General features: G+C 32.3%; 1 protein-coding gene across 4 annotated transcripts in view; it reads right to left on the bottom strand.

Annotated features, from left to right (window-relative positions):
• The window catches only part of LOC148612678 (uncharacterized), a 33,334-nt gene extending 18,557 nt beyond the window's left edge, over nucleotides 1–14,777 (bottom strand). The window contains exons 1-4 of one of the 4 annotated variants that reach the window (XM_088594331.1): nucleotides 12,531–14,774; nucleotides 12,209–12,258; nucleotides 11,209–11,346; nucleotides 477–5,012 (exon numbers count right to left, since the gene is read on the bottom strand). In XM_088594331.1, coding sequence (XP_088450457.1) covers nucleotides 4,672–5,012; nucleotides 11,209–11,346; nucleotides 12,209–12,258; nucleotides 12,531–12,544 — 543 coding nt within the window. In that variant the 5' untranslated portion in view covers nucleotides 12,545–14,774 and the 3' untranslated portion in view covers nucleotides 477–4,671. Of the gene's footprint in view, nucleotides 1–476; nucleotides 5,013–11,208; nucleotides 11,347–12,208; nucleotides 12,259–12,530 lie in introns of those variants that run through there. The other 3 variants (XM_088594333.1, XR_015924464.1, XM_088594332.1) reach the window with 3 other exon arrangements.
• Between the last annotated feature and the right edge of the window lie 939 nt (nucleotides 14,778–15,716).

The following is a 15,716-nucleotide window of genomic DNA, read 5'->3' as shown; positions in this document are numbered from 1 at the left end:
GCAGGGAGATCTAAAATATTAAATCAATTGTACAAGAAGTAGTCTGAACCAAAGTACATTGAAATAGGATGTCATATTTCGCAAGGAAAAATTTTATCTCGTATAATAACAAATTTTGGTAAATTATCTGTGATATACTAGTATGATAAAACGATAATACTTTACAGACGTTTCCTGATCCCATTACATATTTTGAAAATAGTCTTTTTTTTACATATTTGATGCAATCTAGATATTTGGCATATATTTAACAGGCGACATGCTGACCTCCATAGCAATCTAGCAAACTAGCTAAATTCCTCGATATATTCAAATATTGTACGTCGCGTGAGCCACTTGAAATATGAATTTCGCTTATGTGGTAGCGTTAGTTATGGTCTTTATTTGTTGTCAGGTGGCGTTTTTTTTCTATTTTTGTAGATGATTTCTCTTTCTGAAAATGCATGTTGTTCCAACGACCCGTTTTAGAGTTGTCCTTTTTTTTTTGACTTTTCTACCATGTTTATTCTTCAATTATTTAAAAAAAACATAGCAGTTATCATAATGGTTGAATGAAATACATCATAACGACGATTATTCCAAAACTGTTTAAATGTGAGAATTAGACTGTTCTTCATCTTACAAAGACATAGGCATTTTAACCGTAACTTCAAAACCTCTTATTTTGAAAACGGAATGTTTTAGGTATTTTGAAATTTGTAACACTGCAAATTTTGATAAATGTGATAAATAACATCTGATAAATTTCGGCGTCAGGCAAGTTTAACTACTGGACTGGTGAATACCCCCTCGGGGATCTTAGATTAACCAGCAGTGGCATCGACCCAGTGGTTATTAGATACAACAATAGTAGTCTTATTTATTTCAAATTTTGATATCCTGTACAAGTGTTTAAAGGAATAATATTTAATTAGCAGCATCAAAATAAGATAAATATGATCTTTATACAAAAGTCAGTACTCAACACCAAGAGTATCGAAATAAGAAATACATTGTGGAGCATTACTGCTTGTAGAGTTGAACAGTTTATAATAGTCATGACTTTTGTTCAGTAAATTGTAGTAACTTATTTCATATGTCATGTAAGTTTTAAAACAAACGCAAAAATTATAACCATGTACAATGCATAATGATAGTATCTCATCACATTACATATTATATGACGTTACTGATTTTATTTCAAGGAAGAGTTGTAAATATTTTGTTATCGTTACTGTTTTGACATCCTATTGCACATATTAATAAGTGTTGATATCAAATCTATATTTCTCATTTTGAAATTCCACTAGTTCTTAAATATAAGGTCGTTCATTAACCAGAATAACATTCAAAACAATCTTAATGGGAGTTTCAAAGCGCATGACGCTTAAAATGGGAAAATCATTATATTACAAATAATTCACTTCATCCAGTTGTACCAAAGTTATGTTATAAAGATATAAAGTATTTGTCTACATTCATTTTCTTTTTATATTGAAATGTATGCAATACAGCTCACAACTATGAACCAAATAGGACAGGATTATAAAAATGCTTAAATAATGAAAAAGACGTTAAGATATATCATGAATTCTCGAAAAAAAAAAAAAAACAACACAATCACTGCTCACCCTTCTGGAGCAGATGAGTCTTCTACGAATTGTAATGGTTTCGTGATTTTGTTCGATTTATTGTTCCTTTGATGGCAGTTTAGTATTTTGTCTCCAAAACTTCCATCGTTTGTTCATTCGGTAATGCAACTTCGCGCTCAGTGTACAATATACAAATATATTAAATTGGACATTCATTGAGTTCGACGCTTTATGTGACTTGCCAGATACGAATATTAAAACCGAATAATGTTATCGTGTCTTATATACTTAACTATATCACATAGTCATATTGACTGCATGAAACATATTTAGTATCACAACAAATTATGCCTAAATGTAAACAACACATACCACCAATGATTGTACATCATTTGAGGCTTAAGTTCAAAAATGGAAATAGAAAGTATTTATCAATAAAAGTCACAAGAGTATGTTCTTAAAATAGATCAATATAGATGCATGAACAAGGATACAAATAAAGCATTTCTTATGCATATAATCATACATACATATATATTCATGTCTAAGCTACGCCCCAACTCTAGAATCGATGCAAGTTTGCAAATTCGCAATGCAAATTTGGTCGATCCCTCAGGGGGATTCAAACCTTCCCCTTCTTTGACAGCTATGGCAACATCACCTGCACTAAGTTCAATAATCTTGACCACTCGGCCAACTAAGCTATATGAAAATATAGCTTTCGTTTACCGAGTGATACCTCCTTGTAAGTAAATTTAGAGCGCATACATTAGCAAATAATGTAACTGAATAGGATAACCTCTGATGGTTTCGAGTAAGACAGTAAGCCACACAAGTATATAATTCATATACGAAGTGTAATGGGGTGTGGCAACTCTACCATCTTACTTGCTAGTGCATTATTATGTAGGTACATAGCATGAACGGCGAGGATCAACATTTGATGTTAATACAAGGATGCATACATACATACATAAAATTAAATCTAAGCTGTATCAATTTGATCCGATGAAGCTGTGTAGCGAATAGAATAGTCACATTCTGAGACATATATATATGCGAATGAACCCCTATATTTCAATTCATATAAGCATATGACCGTTTCGTGTAATTTGATTTGTTATTCTGATTAAGAAACAAGTCTTTTAAAACATAATGTCAATTTTACTATATTCACCACTACATTGTAAAACGACACGAAAGAAAATATGTAAAGCTAAGGCTGATAAAAGCCCACGTTTAATCGAATAGCTAGCAATCAATATCGTGGAAGAGTTCTCTCATTTAATATAAGCCATAGTACGATTGGGTATATAAGTGAGGATAGCAAGAAAATGACCTCAACAATAGCATATTCGCGCGTGTGTGTAAAACGTACAGTAAAAACATTCTTGAGATTGCCCGAGTGGTAGTTATATCATCCATGCCGGATGCGGTTGGTTATCAGCAGGAACAGTCTTAACAAGGATGTTCCGCAGCAAGAAAATAAGAAATTGACATTTATCCGGATCTATTCACAAAAATAGATTTCTCATTGAAAATATATACACTCCTTTTTAATGCATTCTTTACTTCTTTTAGTAATAGGAACAGCTATGTTTTAAAAATTTCCGGGAAAGTTTTTTGTACTAACTTATAGACTTGTCTCCAACGGATTGTTGTAATCATTTATTCTGCTTCATCACCCACTGATTGATTCTTCAAAACCATAACTCGCCTTGGAAATTATAGTCCCGTATTATTCAAATTGAAGTATATTTTCTTCGTCAGAAAAGGCAATCATTAAAAAAAATTATAAAGCTTTGGGTTTGAGGTGAATCTGTCCCCCTGAAACTAAAAGGGATAAAAATGAAAAGTAAAGAATATGCAGGGTCGAAATGTGTGCTTATATAAGCTATGCCTTCTACAAATTAAGGTATGAAAGTGACAGACTGACTGTGAATTCTTATGATAGATCAAAGTATACAAAACTATCTCCATCTAAGGTGAAAACAATCCTACGTCATGAGCTATATTTTAAGCTATTTATGAAATCCTTAAATTAAATGCATAAACTTTACTCGCAAGTGCTTATATCATATTACTACATCCATCTAAAGACGAAATTCGTTTTCATTTCGTAAAATATAGACTTTGTCTGTAACAGACGTATAGTTCCATATTCAAATATATTCTAATGATAAAAAGTGAAGAAAAGCCGCGCAAAAACAATTCTTATTCAACCATTACATTTGTTCATTACTATATCAAAAGAATACAGAGTAATGACTATCCTTACACAAACAATGTCCAACGATTTGATAAATCGTTGAATAAAAAGAAACAGGAGAAACAATTAATATGCTTTTGCATGGTGATTACAACAAATCTCACACGAAAATATGTTATTATTTTGCATTTGCTTTGTATTTACTATGGATATGTAATCTATCAATGTCTTATAAACCATCAGGAAAATGATACACTTTAATGATCCCTTTGTCCATCCCTACACACAATAAATTACTTTCTGGGTTGTAAGCGATATATTCCGGGTTCTTGATTTCGTCTTTTTCATTCAATAATACCATATCATCAACTTCTGTACTCAACCTTGTTTCATTTCCCCCTTTCATTCGATGAATCGCATTACCCTTGTTGCTTGCGAATAAAATAGTGTTAGAATCTGAGGGTATAATGTGTATCTCTCGAGGACTGGGCACCTTTCTATGCCATAGGGTCTCTCCTTGAAAATTTATGCAGTAGACGGCCTTTTTCCCGATGCCAGATGTATAAAATAATTCTTTCTTCATATATAGAGCAAGTCTAAGAGTGTTTCCAGTAAAGTAGCCAAGTGAGTAACCTCCATGCTGAATTGTGCAATTGGTCGCCAAATCGCCATTTTCGTCTTTATAAATAATAGAAATAAACGCGTTTGTACGTTCACCAACTTCTACAGCATAAAAACCATCACTATATGAAATGTTAAAAGGCTTGCCGACACCTTTGAGATCGATTTTTTTTTCAAGCAATTCAACAACCTTATCGTGATGTATCATAAAGAGACGGATGCATTTTTCATTTGCAAATGAAATGGCTATTTTATCATGGTGAACTTTAGTTAAAGATCTTGGTTCCATTTCTTTTTTGAATAAGGAAGAAGTGATTTTGGATTAGTAGGTACGAAGTTCTTGTAAAAATGATTCGAATACCTACATTCACATTTATCACAGAAAACTTCAGAACAATCTTTACAAAATTTGTATGGCAGATTTAAACATTTTGTGCAATGCATGTTATATTTTCTGATATTGAAATCTTGTATTGTCTGAACTATATGATGATCATCGGAATTATCATTGTGGTATTTTGCACAATGTTCGCAAAACCAGCTTCCACAATCACAGTAGGCATAAACTGTTTGTTTGTTACACATAGTGCACTTATGATATTGTTCCTTTTCTATAAGAAAGCAAACAAAATGAAATTAATAAATCGATCTGCTTAATGTAACATATAAATAAGCCAATGAAATTAAGTATAAAACGCACAAACAGCTGTACATGTGTTCCGTAAATCATGATGTGGTCTAGGAAAATGTACAGATGCGAAAAAAGAACTTTTAAGCATTTCTCCTTGCATAAAAGAAAAGGAAGAAGAATCAGATCAACTTTATTTCCAATTGAATTCTTCTACTAGGCTGTTTGAAAGTTTTACCATTACTTTTAGCTCCTCTGTTCATGCCAAACTTTTGACCACTCTAATTTTTTATCATAAACGCAGATGTCCCATTAACATACCCTTCGACGAAGTGGCTTTAGAATGCCGATTACACTTCCTTTCGTGACAGATGCACAGCTTTACTTGATGGACAGAGACAAATTTACTTTGTCGAAAAAGTTATACTTTAAATGGAAATTTACTGATAATGCCCATATTACTATGTCAAACGTTTTGTTTTACAAGAAAAGATCACACGTATACATGGTTTGAATGATCTGTGATCTTTCTAACTGATTATTGGATGCTTCTCTCTCAAATGGGAATGATGGTGAAAAGACGCAGTCGTTGTCGAACCTTTAAATCAACCTTTGTAAATCAGGATGTGGTTACAGCCGTAAAATTTCCTACCGAAAACCCTTTCCTTGCAAAGTATCTAAGTGAAGTTTTTGTAACCCGCACAATTGTTATTATAGAAAGTCTTTAAAATGGTAGCAAAACACAATATAAAAACTCAATTTGATTGCGTAGCTGGACAATAGATCAGTTATGAAAAAAGTAGTTTCGTTTGTGAAGTATCTAAGTGAAGTTTTTGTAACCCGCACAATTGTTATTATAGAAAGTCTTTAAAATGGTAGCAAAACACAATATAAAAACTCAATTTGATTGCGTAGCTGGACAATAGATCAGTTATGAAAAAAGTAGTTTCGTTTGTGATAGAGTAAATATTAAAACTTTCCTCAAGAAAGGGATTTAAATGACAGAATTACCTGTTTTCGTCATTCCGTCAAAACCATACACATTTCTGTTACAGTTTTCTCTGCAACAACTTGTCAATCCACTTGATATTTTGAAACAAGTTTATATAAGTACATGTATGCCATATAGCGGAATATAATTTTGGGTTTGTTTGAACACGAATTCATACAATACACTTAATTTGATTTTGGGGGGTATCACTAGTGGGCATTGAACTACAGATTTCCGCAAATAAATAAAGTTGTTAACATCAATGTTGAAATAAATTGTATAACTCTACTAGAGCAGATTTATTATTTACTATGCAACTCTTCTGTGAATGTAAGCTAGCAGCACTGATAAATAAGAAACCAAATTTTTAATGAAAACTTTAACCTAAATAATTAAACTAGTTTGAAAACAGGATAAGGAATCAAACTTTATCAAGCTAATAGAAGCAAATTTTCAGTTTGTAATGCATTTAAGAACAAGAATATTTGAATTTTAAATTTAGTTCTAGTTTCTGACGCCGGTATGTTTCTTTCATAATATACAAATTGCACTTTAATTGTTTGTAAATCATAGATGTGACAAAATAGTCGCCCCAAAAAAGTTTCAGTTTTACAAATTACTTCAGCTGTTAAATATAAAAATGATCCTGGGAATTTTATACATAGAGCTTTTAAAATTGTGAGGTGACTTCCTTTAAACAAGATTTTACTTGTTAGTCATGTACTAATTTGTAGTTTGTTATAGTGCATTTATATACAACATGTACATGATTAATTCAAATTTTCATGTCTGATATAATAATTCTTTCACGCCAGTTGACTTATCATTCGGTATAATAAAGAATAAAGAATGGTAAGCAAATATGAGTTAACATAGTCTACAACCGAGCATCACACATACATGCACTTTTCCTTCGGTTGTTAAGAAACAGCAAAAGGGGCGATGGATGAAAGGGACGATATAAGATAGGTAAACAAATGTCCTTTAAAAAAATTATTCAGCGTAACGGAACAAGTTATTGTATATAATTCTTTTTTTAAATTTTTTTCTTTGTTTTTAAATTGCATATTTTAATTTTTAATTAATTTAAAGGCTACTTTCAATTTCAGTTCACTTCCTTGAAACGTTTCTCCGGGCTTATATGATGTATAGCCATTCCGGTTTAACTGAATGTCTATCGTTAGCTTCGCATGCGATACTTGTAAGAGTAATCAAGGGAACCAAGGTTACAGTGGTAAACAAAAGAATGTAATCAAGGGACAAAAACCATAAAGTAACTAAAATCATACATACAAAGTAACTAAAGCAAATGAGCAACTCGGACTCCACTAATAATTGGGAGCATGGACCAGGTGCATCGGTAAGGTGAGCGTTCTCCGCCTTTCTAGAAACCCCCACCGAGTTGCTCATAAAAAGTCCGGGGTAGACAAACGAGGAAAGGGAAACTATGACCCGTTGAATACTTCAGTTTTCATGGTGCAGATAGATACAACATAACGATCCACGAGTTCATGATGACGACAATAAAACTTCTGTAGTGATGACTTCAATCTCAACATAACTCTGTTCCAGAAGCCTATTTGTTAGAGTTATAGCGCGATACAAAAAGTCTGCGTAGTTTCGGCAAGCTCTGGCATAACGTATGAGTTGTGATATGAGCACTCCATACGCAGGTGCTGAAGGGATGTTGCCACAGATGGAAGGAAAGTTGACAATTCTGAATGAAAAGTCATCACGTTAGTCGTAAAGTTTTGTCAAAAGTTTTCCTTTACCATCGATTTCTAAGTGTAGGTCAAGATATGAGGTTGACTTCACAGTGTCTGTAGTATCCTTTATCTCAAGTTCTTTTGGGTAGATGCAATGTATCAAATCTTCGTAATTAGGATTGTTTAAAGATAATACGTCATCTATATAGCGGAAGATTAAATGATCTAGCCAAACGATATTCTTTCTTTCTGATCAGATCAGCTTTAATGTCAGCCTAAGAAGAGTGAAGGAATAGGTCAGCAAGTTTGTTCCCATTGGTTTGTTGAAAACACTGGACAAATATGTTGTCGATCAAAAATTTCAACATTTTGAAAACATCTTCCTCTGTATATTTGGAAGATGATTTGGAATTATTTCTTACAAAGTATAAGGAATCTCTACCAAGAACTATATATTTGTATCTAGGTGTACCATCTTTTTTGGAAAAAACAACGATTATAATGTTTTTAAGTCGGAATTTAACTGAGTGTGGGGAATAGAAGTATACAGTGTTGAAAAATCATAGGTTTTAATGCTATTATATTCTGATAATAGTCTTGAACTGCTTGTCTCCAAAAGATCTTTCGAATTTTTCAGGATCCATATTGAATTAATACCACTACGGGAGTAACAAGTGTTGTGGTAGGACTGCAGACCCTATTTGACAGTTGTGAGCATAGAAGTTAAAAGTTTTGAAAGAGGTTTGGTGGTACATTTTGCAGATCCGCTATGAAACGTTGTTTGTATGAATTCTTGTGGAGTTTAGGAATCCTGTACATAGACGGTAGATTACGATCATAGGCCTTGGTAGAGAGACCAAAAGAGGATAGCACATATTTATGGTTTTCCACAATCTCTTCTTTGGAGAGTGTGGTAGCAGTATAGGTCTTATCACTGCGATCATTTTCTACGTCTACCTCTGATAATAAACATTGGATGTAAAACGTTTTGTAAAACGACAAAAACAATTTCCTTCGTTTCAAAATTAAAAACCTCAGGGCCTTTAACCACTCTGACAATGATCAATATATGTAACATTGAAGTCGGTAAATGCTGGTTTGGTACTGTGACGTCATTAATGTCGATTGGTCCGTAGTTCGCGATTCGATTGCGCAGTAACATTTTGTCTTCAAGACATCTAAAACATCAAAATTATAAATGAAAATATGTCCTAGATTTTGACTTAGGCGGGAAAATCAGTATTTACTGTATGAAAGACTAAATAACATTTGCGATATTGAAATTTTCACCACCAAGAATGTTTGTAGTGGTGACTTGTAAGTCCATTTGGCTATATATCATGTTAATTATTAAATATTTTGCAAACACTTGGCCCTTCAGTGTCAGACATGATGTGCGTTGTTTTTGCTCTTGATCTGTCCGATGATGTTCATTTATGAATGTATGATATTGGGGTTTATAATTAGCTAGATCTATATATGTAACATCTGAATTATTATGATTAAGGGAATGGAAAATCATATCTGCCAACAACAGATATACAGTAACCTGGTTTGAGCGTATTATCACCTATAAATCACGATGAGTTTAATTAAAGTGTAAACATCTCTAAAGCAGATGTTTTATCGTATAATTTTTTTTCAAAACAAGAAACTTAATTCATATTCTAGGATTACAAATAATATGTTCATAATCAAAATGTTAGTTGGTATTAAATAATAACTCCCTGGCTTAGGACCAACATATGCTCATTACGTCACAGGTCTAATCCAGGCAAACACAAACACATGGTTTCCATACGATAAAGATCAGAAAGCTTGTTACAAATCGAACTAAATCATTTTAATGTTGATTTATCGTAAAAAGTATGCTTATTTACTGAACACTACTATTTACAACTGTATCACATGCGGTATCAACCCAAGGGCCACCGTCCCGCGGGGTGATATGGTTTGATGGTTGATACCACATGTGATACAGATTTTGACATGTGTTCAGTATATCATATACATTGTATTTTAACTTTACATCAAATATGGTCCGTGAAGAGATGCGATATAGGGTATACGACATAGGTCTAGGGGTGTGATAAATGTTATATAGGTCGAGAGGTAAGATATAGGGTATCCGATATAAGGTATATGAGGTTCAAACAAACACTTATAATGCATAAAAAAGGGTATATTTTTTTTCTAAATATATGATATGAATAAAATATTTTTTCTAGAATATTTTTCCATAAATGCGTACGCGTGTGAGTAACATTTGATTATAAAATATTTCCGGACGAGCTTTAATGGTACTTCAATGCCATAGGGCTTCAATAGCAGATAATGTCCTAGACAATGACCAATAAGTCGGTAGTATGAATGGTGCCCTGAGTTACAAATGTTTAGTGTTTAGTGTTTTTCGAGTACTATACTATAATATAGTAAAATAAATGTATTTGTCCATAATGCAGTTGCAATATATTGGTCCAAAGTCTGTATTGCCTCAAGTAAGACTGTAATGCTTCCAGGCAACGACGCGGGCCGTCATTACTGACTGAGGATACGTGATTGGTCGATTATGAGAAAAACACATTTCGTAAAACATTAAATAACCAGTTATCTAAAATCTGCAATTAGTCCTTTTAGTTGAAATTGACATCCCTACACTTTCATCATAACTTTTATTACAATTGATGATGTAGCCTGACCTATTTTATAATGACATAATGGACCTGTCCGAAAAGCTATAATGATGGACCGGTTAACCAAAAAATGGACTGGAGAGAAAAATAATGCACAGTGTGTTGTTTTACAAATCAGGTGTTTGTTATTAACTGGATAGTAATATAGATTGAAACATAAACTTTCTCTTCCATTCAAAGAAATAGAAATGTTACTTAATGCATGACCATATTCCAGAAGCCTAATTGTTAGAAGTCGAGCGCGAAACAAAAAGTCTGCGTACTTATGGCATAACGTATAAGTTGAGATGTGAAATCTCCATACACAGGTGCTGACGGGATGTTGCCACAGATGAAAAGAATGTTGAAAACACAGAATGGAAAGTCGTCGCATTTGTCGTATAGTTTGGTCGATACCTTTCTTTTACCATCGATCTCTAAGTGTAGGTCAAGATACATGCATTATGCTGATTTCACAGTGTTTGTATTACCCTTTATCTCAAGTTCTTTTGGGTAGATGCGATGTATCAAATCTCCGAAACTAGGATTGTTTAACGATAATATGTCATCTACATAGCAGAAACTGAATTAAATGAATGATCCAGCTAAACGATGTTCCCTCTTTTGGATCAGAACAACTATAAAGTCAAATACACTTAGATCAAGTTATTAGTGAACACGAAGGCTAATATAATTTTAGTGATCATATCTTAGAACTTGCATTTCATCGAGGGTCTTTACTTAAAGTGCTGAATAACACTCAATGAAAAATACTTTTTTTATTTCTATTTCTATACGAATAATTCTCACCTTTACATTTGTAAAGCTTTGGGCGAATAGCGTCTACAGTAGACACAGCTATTGTGACGAGGATTGAAAGCAGAACAAATGGCACTGCTATAAAGAAACAAGTCTTTAAGCGGCAGTCAGTTTGTTGTTCAGCAGGTCCTGTATAAACAAATAACATTCGATCTATTTTGTTTAAGAATAATTTATACAAATTACATAGACATTTTGGAAAATCATCAAACAATAATAACATGAAAGATAAATTATTAATAATAAAATATTTATTTATTGTATTTAAAAGTAACTTTTGTAAAATCCATGGTTTCTAAAAGCATTTTTTCTCAATCTGTTTCAGGTTGTAAACTGTAATACCGTTTTTGGATTGGTATATATGTTATATTCACAATGTCAGATGACAGTCTAGTTCCATGACTACAATTCCAAACACCTAACACGTTATCCGATAGGTCAAGCTCTAGAACTGTAAGATTTCTGTTTGGATACTGGGTGATAAAATCACCACAATTTATTCTGCTGGTATTTCCCTGTATTGGAGGAAAGCAAGATCCATGGAGCAGCCTTTTTGGTCCATGGAAGTAGATAAAATGTGAGATTTTATCTACCTTGCATTTGAGAAATACTTTGCCGTCAACACTGTTACACTTAAAACAGACGAAATGTTGAGATGAGATTAATATATATATGTTAAATACGTGGTAGTCAATGATACCTTTTTTACCGCTTATTACGCGTGGACACGTAGCAAGCAGAATGAAAAATTTATTCCTTTTTCGATTGCTCTATCAAAATGCAACTTGTTGATCTTTTTTACACACAAGGACAAAATTTCATCATTATCGTATTATCTCAGTATGTAAGCATATGTTTGTCAATATAAAAAGAAACGAAAAATCATGCCAATTAAATATATTGTACACTTGAAACACTGAAAATGATTATTTAATCATTTTTTGCAAAAAAGGAATATATAAAAGGATTTCGATTAATTTTAAAGACATACCTATTACTAAGGTGACTAGCAAATGAAGTTGTTTCAACATTTTGTAATACCTGTAACACAGCAACAAAAAATGTCATTTAAAATTTAAAACAAAGTTTATTTCTGATGCAAAGACTTAGTCAGTATCACAAAATATACACAGGCTAAGCAACAATGCTAAACTTCGTACAGTGAAAAATGACATGAGTAAATATTACGTAATTTACACAGATAAAAAAAGATTAGCATCAATATTTCGTCAAGTGCCTTTGATCAATCGCATATTTTGTCATAGATCGATTTAACAGTAAAACTATTTTACCTATTCTACTAAGCTACCTACCTGTTTTGCCTCATTTACATCTTATCAATAACTGGTATTTCTGATATCCTTAAACATATGAATAGCACGGAGTGATTTACCTACGTTTAGTATAGTTCGTCAGCTCCTCGTGAAAAGCAGTTAATTTTAAAACGCAGTAATTCGGTAGAAAGTAAGTAAATTACGTAATGCTTCCTACAGCAGACGAAAATTTTCCTTGACCTTAGACAATTAAAATCAATGTTCCTGTGATATGTTTTGTGGGTAATAAGCATATAAAGCTGAAAATCGCCGTGGTCGTTATTTACCTATCAAGGTTTTAGACAATAAATGACGGTATCACATGTAACTCTGCTTTAAAAACAGTGTGATTCTTGTTTTGTGTGTATAAGGTATAGCTTGTCAATTAAAGATAGTTTTAATATCTACTCTGACTATATCAGACAATCACAGGTAGCTATGAATAAAGAGATAGGAGCTTCAGCAACCAAAATTGACCCTCAAATTTCTTAAAAATCTCCAGATTATAACACCAACAAATTCTTCATAAATACTGTGCATATGCAAAACATATTAGAAGGACTTTTTTGTGGAAAAATTAGGAATTTCATTAAATCATTTCATACTTTTGGTTTTTTGTTATTTTAAAATCAGGTTGTCTACCACAAATTCAAATGCAAACATTTTCAGTTTGCCATAAGAAACTTTATATAGGGGCAATTTTATGCCTTTATAGTCCCTGCCTGTTTATATGGATTTCTGAGTTGAAAATATTATGATACATTTGTAATTATAAGAAATATATGGGTATCATTCATAAATGTTTTCAATTCCTTGCTAAAACAAATTACAGTACATGTATTAGTCTTCCATGGAGCATTCTGTCTACAAACTATACCTATCGAAACACATATACTGGTTGCATAAATACATTTCATCTACCGCTATTGCGCAGTGGAATTATATGATATGTGCAAGTTTCTGAAATTATATTTAGCCGTTGAACCCTCTTTACGAGAAAGGGCTATATCTATTTCAAGGTCGCAACATAACAAGGTAAAAGGTAATAATTTCTCTATATAAACTATTAAGTAATTTAATCTTCGAATAACTCTCAAATTCATTGTAAAACACAAATAAATCAAATTTTAATGTATCAACTAATGATTAAGATTAACTTAACATTTATGTAAAATGATATGTTGAAACAGTGATGTAAAATTAACTTGGTAATTGAAATAAAGCAATAATTATCTTCACATTTCGACTAGTCATTGTAAATTACATTATCACCGTCAGTTAACCATGTTGTAGTAAGTGTGTAATGTATAGGGTGATTTTCTTCTTTTATGAAAAGTTACACTTCATTTGTTTAAAGAGTTTTATACGGGTTGCATTATGGTATGGGTTTTGCCAATCCTTGAAGATCGTAAGGTGACCTATAAAATTTTAATTGTTTATTGCTTGGTGTTTGGTGGATGACTATCTCATTGGCAATCATACCACATCTCCTATAAACACACACATATATTGTCTAATATTAAGATTGAATGGGATTCAAAGAATAATCAAGGGAACCAAAGTTATAGCGGTAATCAAAAGAATGTAATCCAGGGACAAAGACCAGACATGGAAGATCTTGATTCGTTTGAGGAGCTCTATTATATCCTTACATTAATTAGATCAGGTCTTGATTAGGGCAAGGACATTTAAAGATAATGAACAAAAGGCAAACCGTGTGTATTTGACACATTTTGAATAGAACCATTTACTTAGTTAACCGAGAAAATCCGATATGCAATGTACCATTCTTTGTGAATTCGACCAGCAGCTGACCATTGAAAATTTCAACAAAATTAGTTTAATTTTGTCTTAAATTTATAGTTGATCATACTTAACACTCACAATATCATGAATATCTGTATATGAATGATACATTGGAAAAAATGTGACTTTGATACGTACAAAAGTTTCCTGTACAATGTTGCTTAACCATATATCAGTGTCAATGAAACGGACAGCGCTAGGAAACATAAACACTATGTGGAGTTTACAAAAAGTGCAAAATATAGAAATAAACAAAACAAACAAAATCCTGAATACATTTGTTATCTTATTTGTTCTGTTATATTAAAATACTCTGTTTAAATAAATTCCTTCCAGAGTTATAAAAAATATATAGAGTTTTATATCATATTTATCTTTATGGTTAAAAAGATCAAATTGGTTCAAGGTTAATTCATTTCATGTCAATTGTAAAGCATTGTTGACGTTATACACATTATTATACACATTTTATCAAGAATCCAAATTTGGGGCATACAGGGGAAAACGTTAATATGAAGAAAAGGTCGATGGTCAAGATAGCTTGGATCTTGGAAAGATCAAATGTCTACGTAAATTTAATTAGGCGCCAATGTTTTATTAAAAATTTTATTTTTTAAATCTTTATTTGGTAAAGGTATTACTGTTGTATCGGATTGTCAACCCACCGCACTCTAAAAATAGATGTTGTACGAAAGCCACACCATCAAATACCAAACAACGAACAATTAAAATTCTACAGGTCACCATACGGTTTTCCATGATGGGCAATACCCATACCATCAAGGAAGAAGTAAAAAGCCCCAATGAAAATGTGAAGTAAAACTATTAAACAATTATACAATCGTCCTAATCTAGATAGTAAAACGCAAAAACGAATAACAAAAGACATTAAAAAAAACAACGACAACCAATGGATTAAGGATTCATTCCTGGCTTGCGACAGGCACATAAAGTATGTGGTGGGGTTTGTGAGCTCTTAACCCACGTTCCTAACCTGGGACAGTCGTACGAAAATATAAGAATAAAACAAACTATAAAAATCTGTCGAATTTGGATTCATCTCTTTAGATCGATACAGGATAAAAAAAACACCTTAACAAATAGGAAAAAAGACAATAAGCTGTATCTACCTCGAAAGAGTACTCGATTTTTTCTGTAAGTCAGTTCAAGATCCAAAAAGGAAAAGATAAATACACCCAGTTTACTTAACAAAAAGTATCAATGAAAACACGTACCATTGAACATAGTAAAAAATATCATACAAAGTCTAAGCAAAACAATTTTTTGTGCAAATGCAAAAATAAAAAGAGATGACACACTCAGAACCACGTTAAGCGAGATTCGGTAATCTTGAACTTTGTAAAAAAAACAATAAAACGC

This window comes from Perna viridis, chromosome 7 (genome assembly GCF_037379345.1).
Source record: "Perna viridis isolate PV_CMFRI_1.1 ecotype Kerala chromosome 7, ASM3737934v1, whole genome shotgun sequence".
Lineage (NCBI taxonomy): Eukaryota > Metazoa > Mollusca > Bivalvia > Mytilida > Mytilidae > Perna > Perna viridis.
This window is presented reverse-complemented; position numbering and strand designations above follow the sequence as displayed.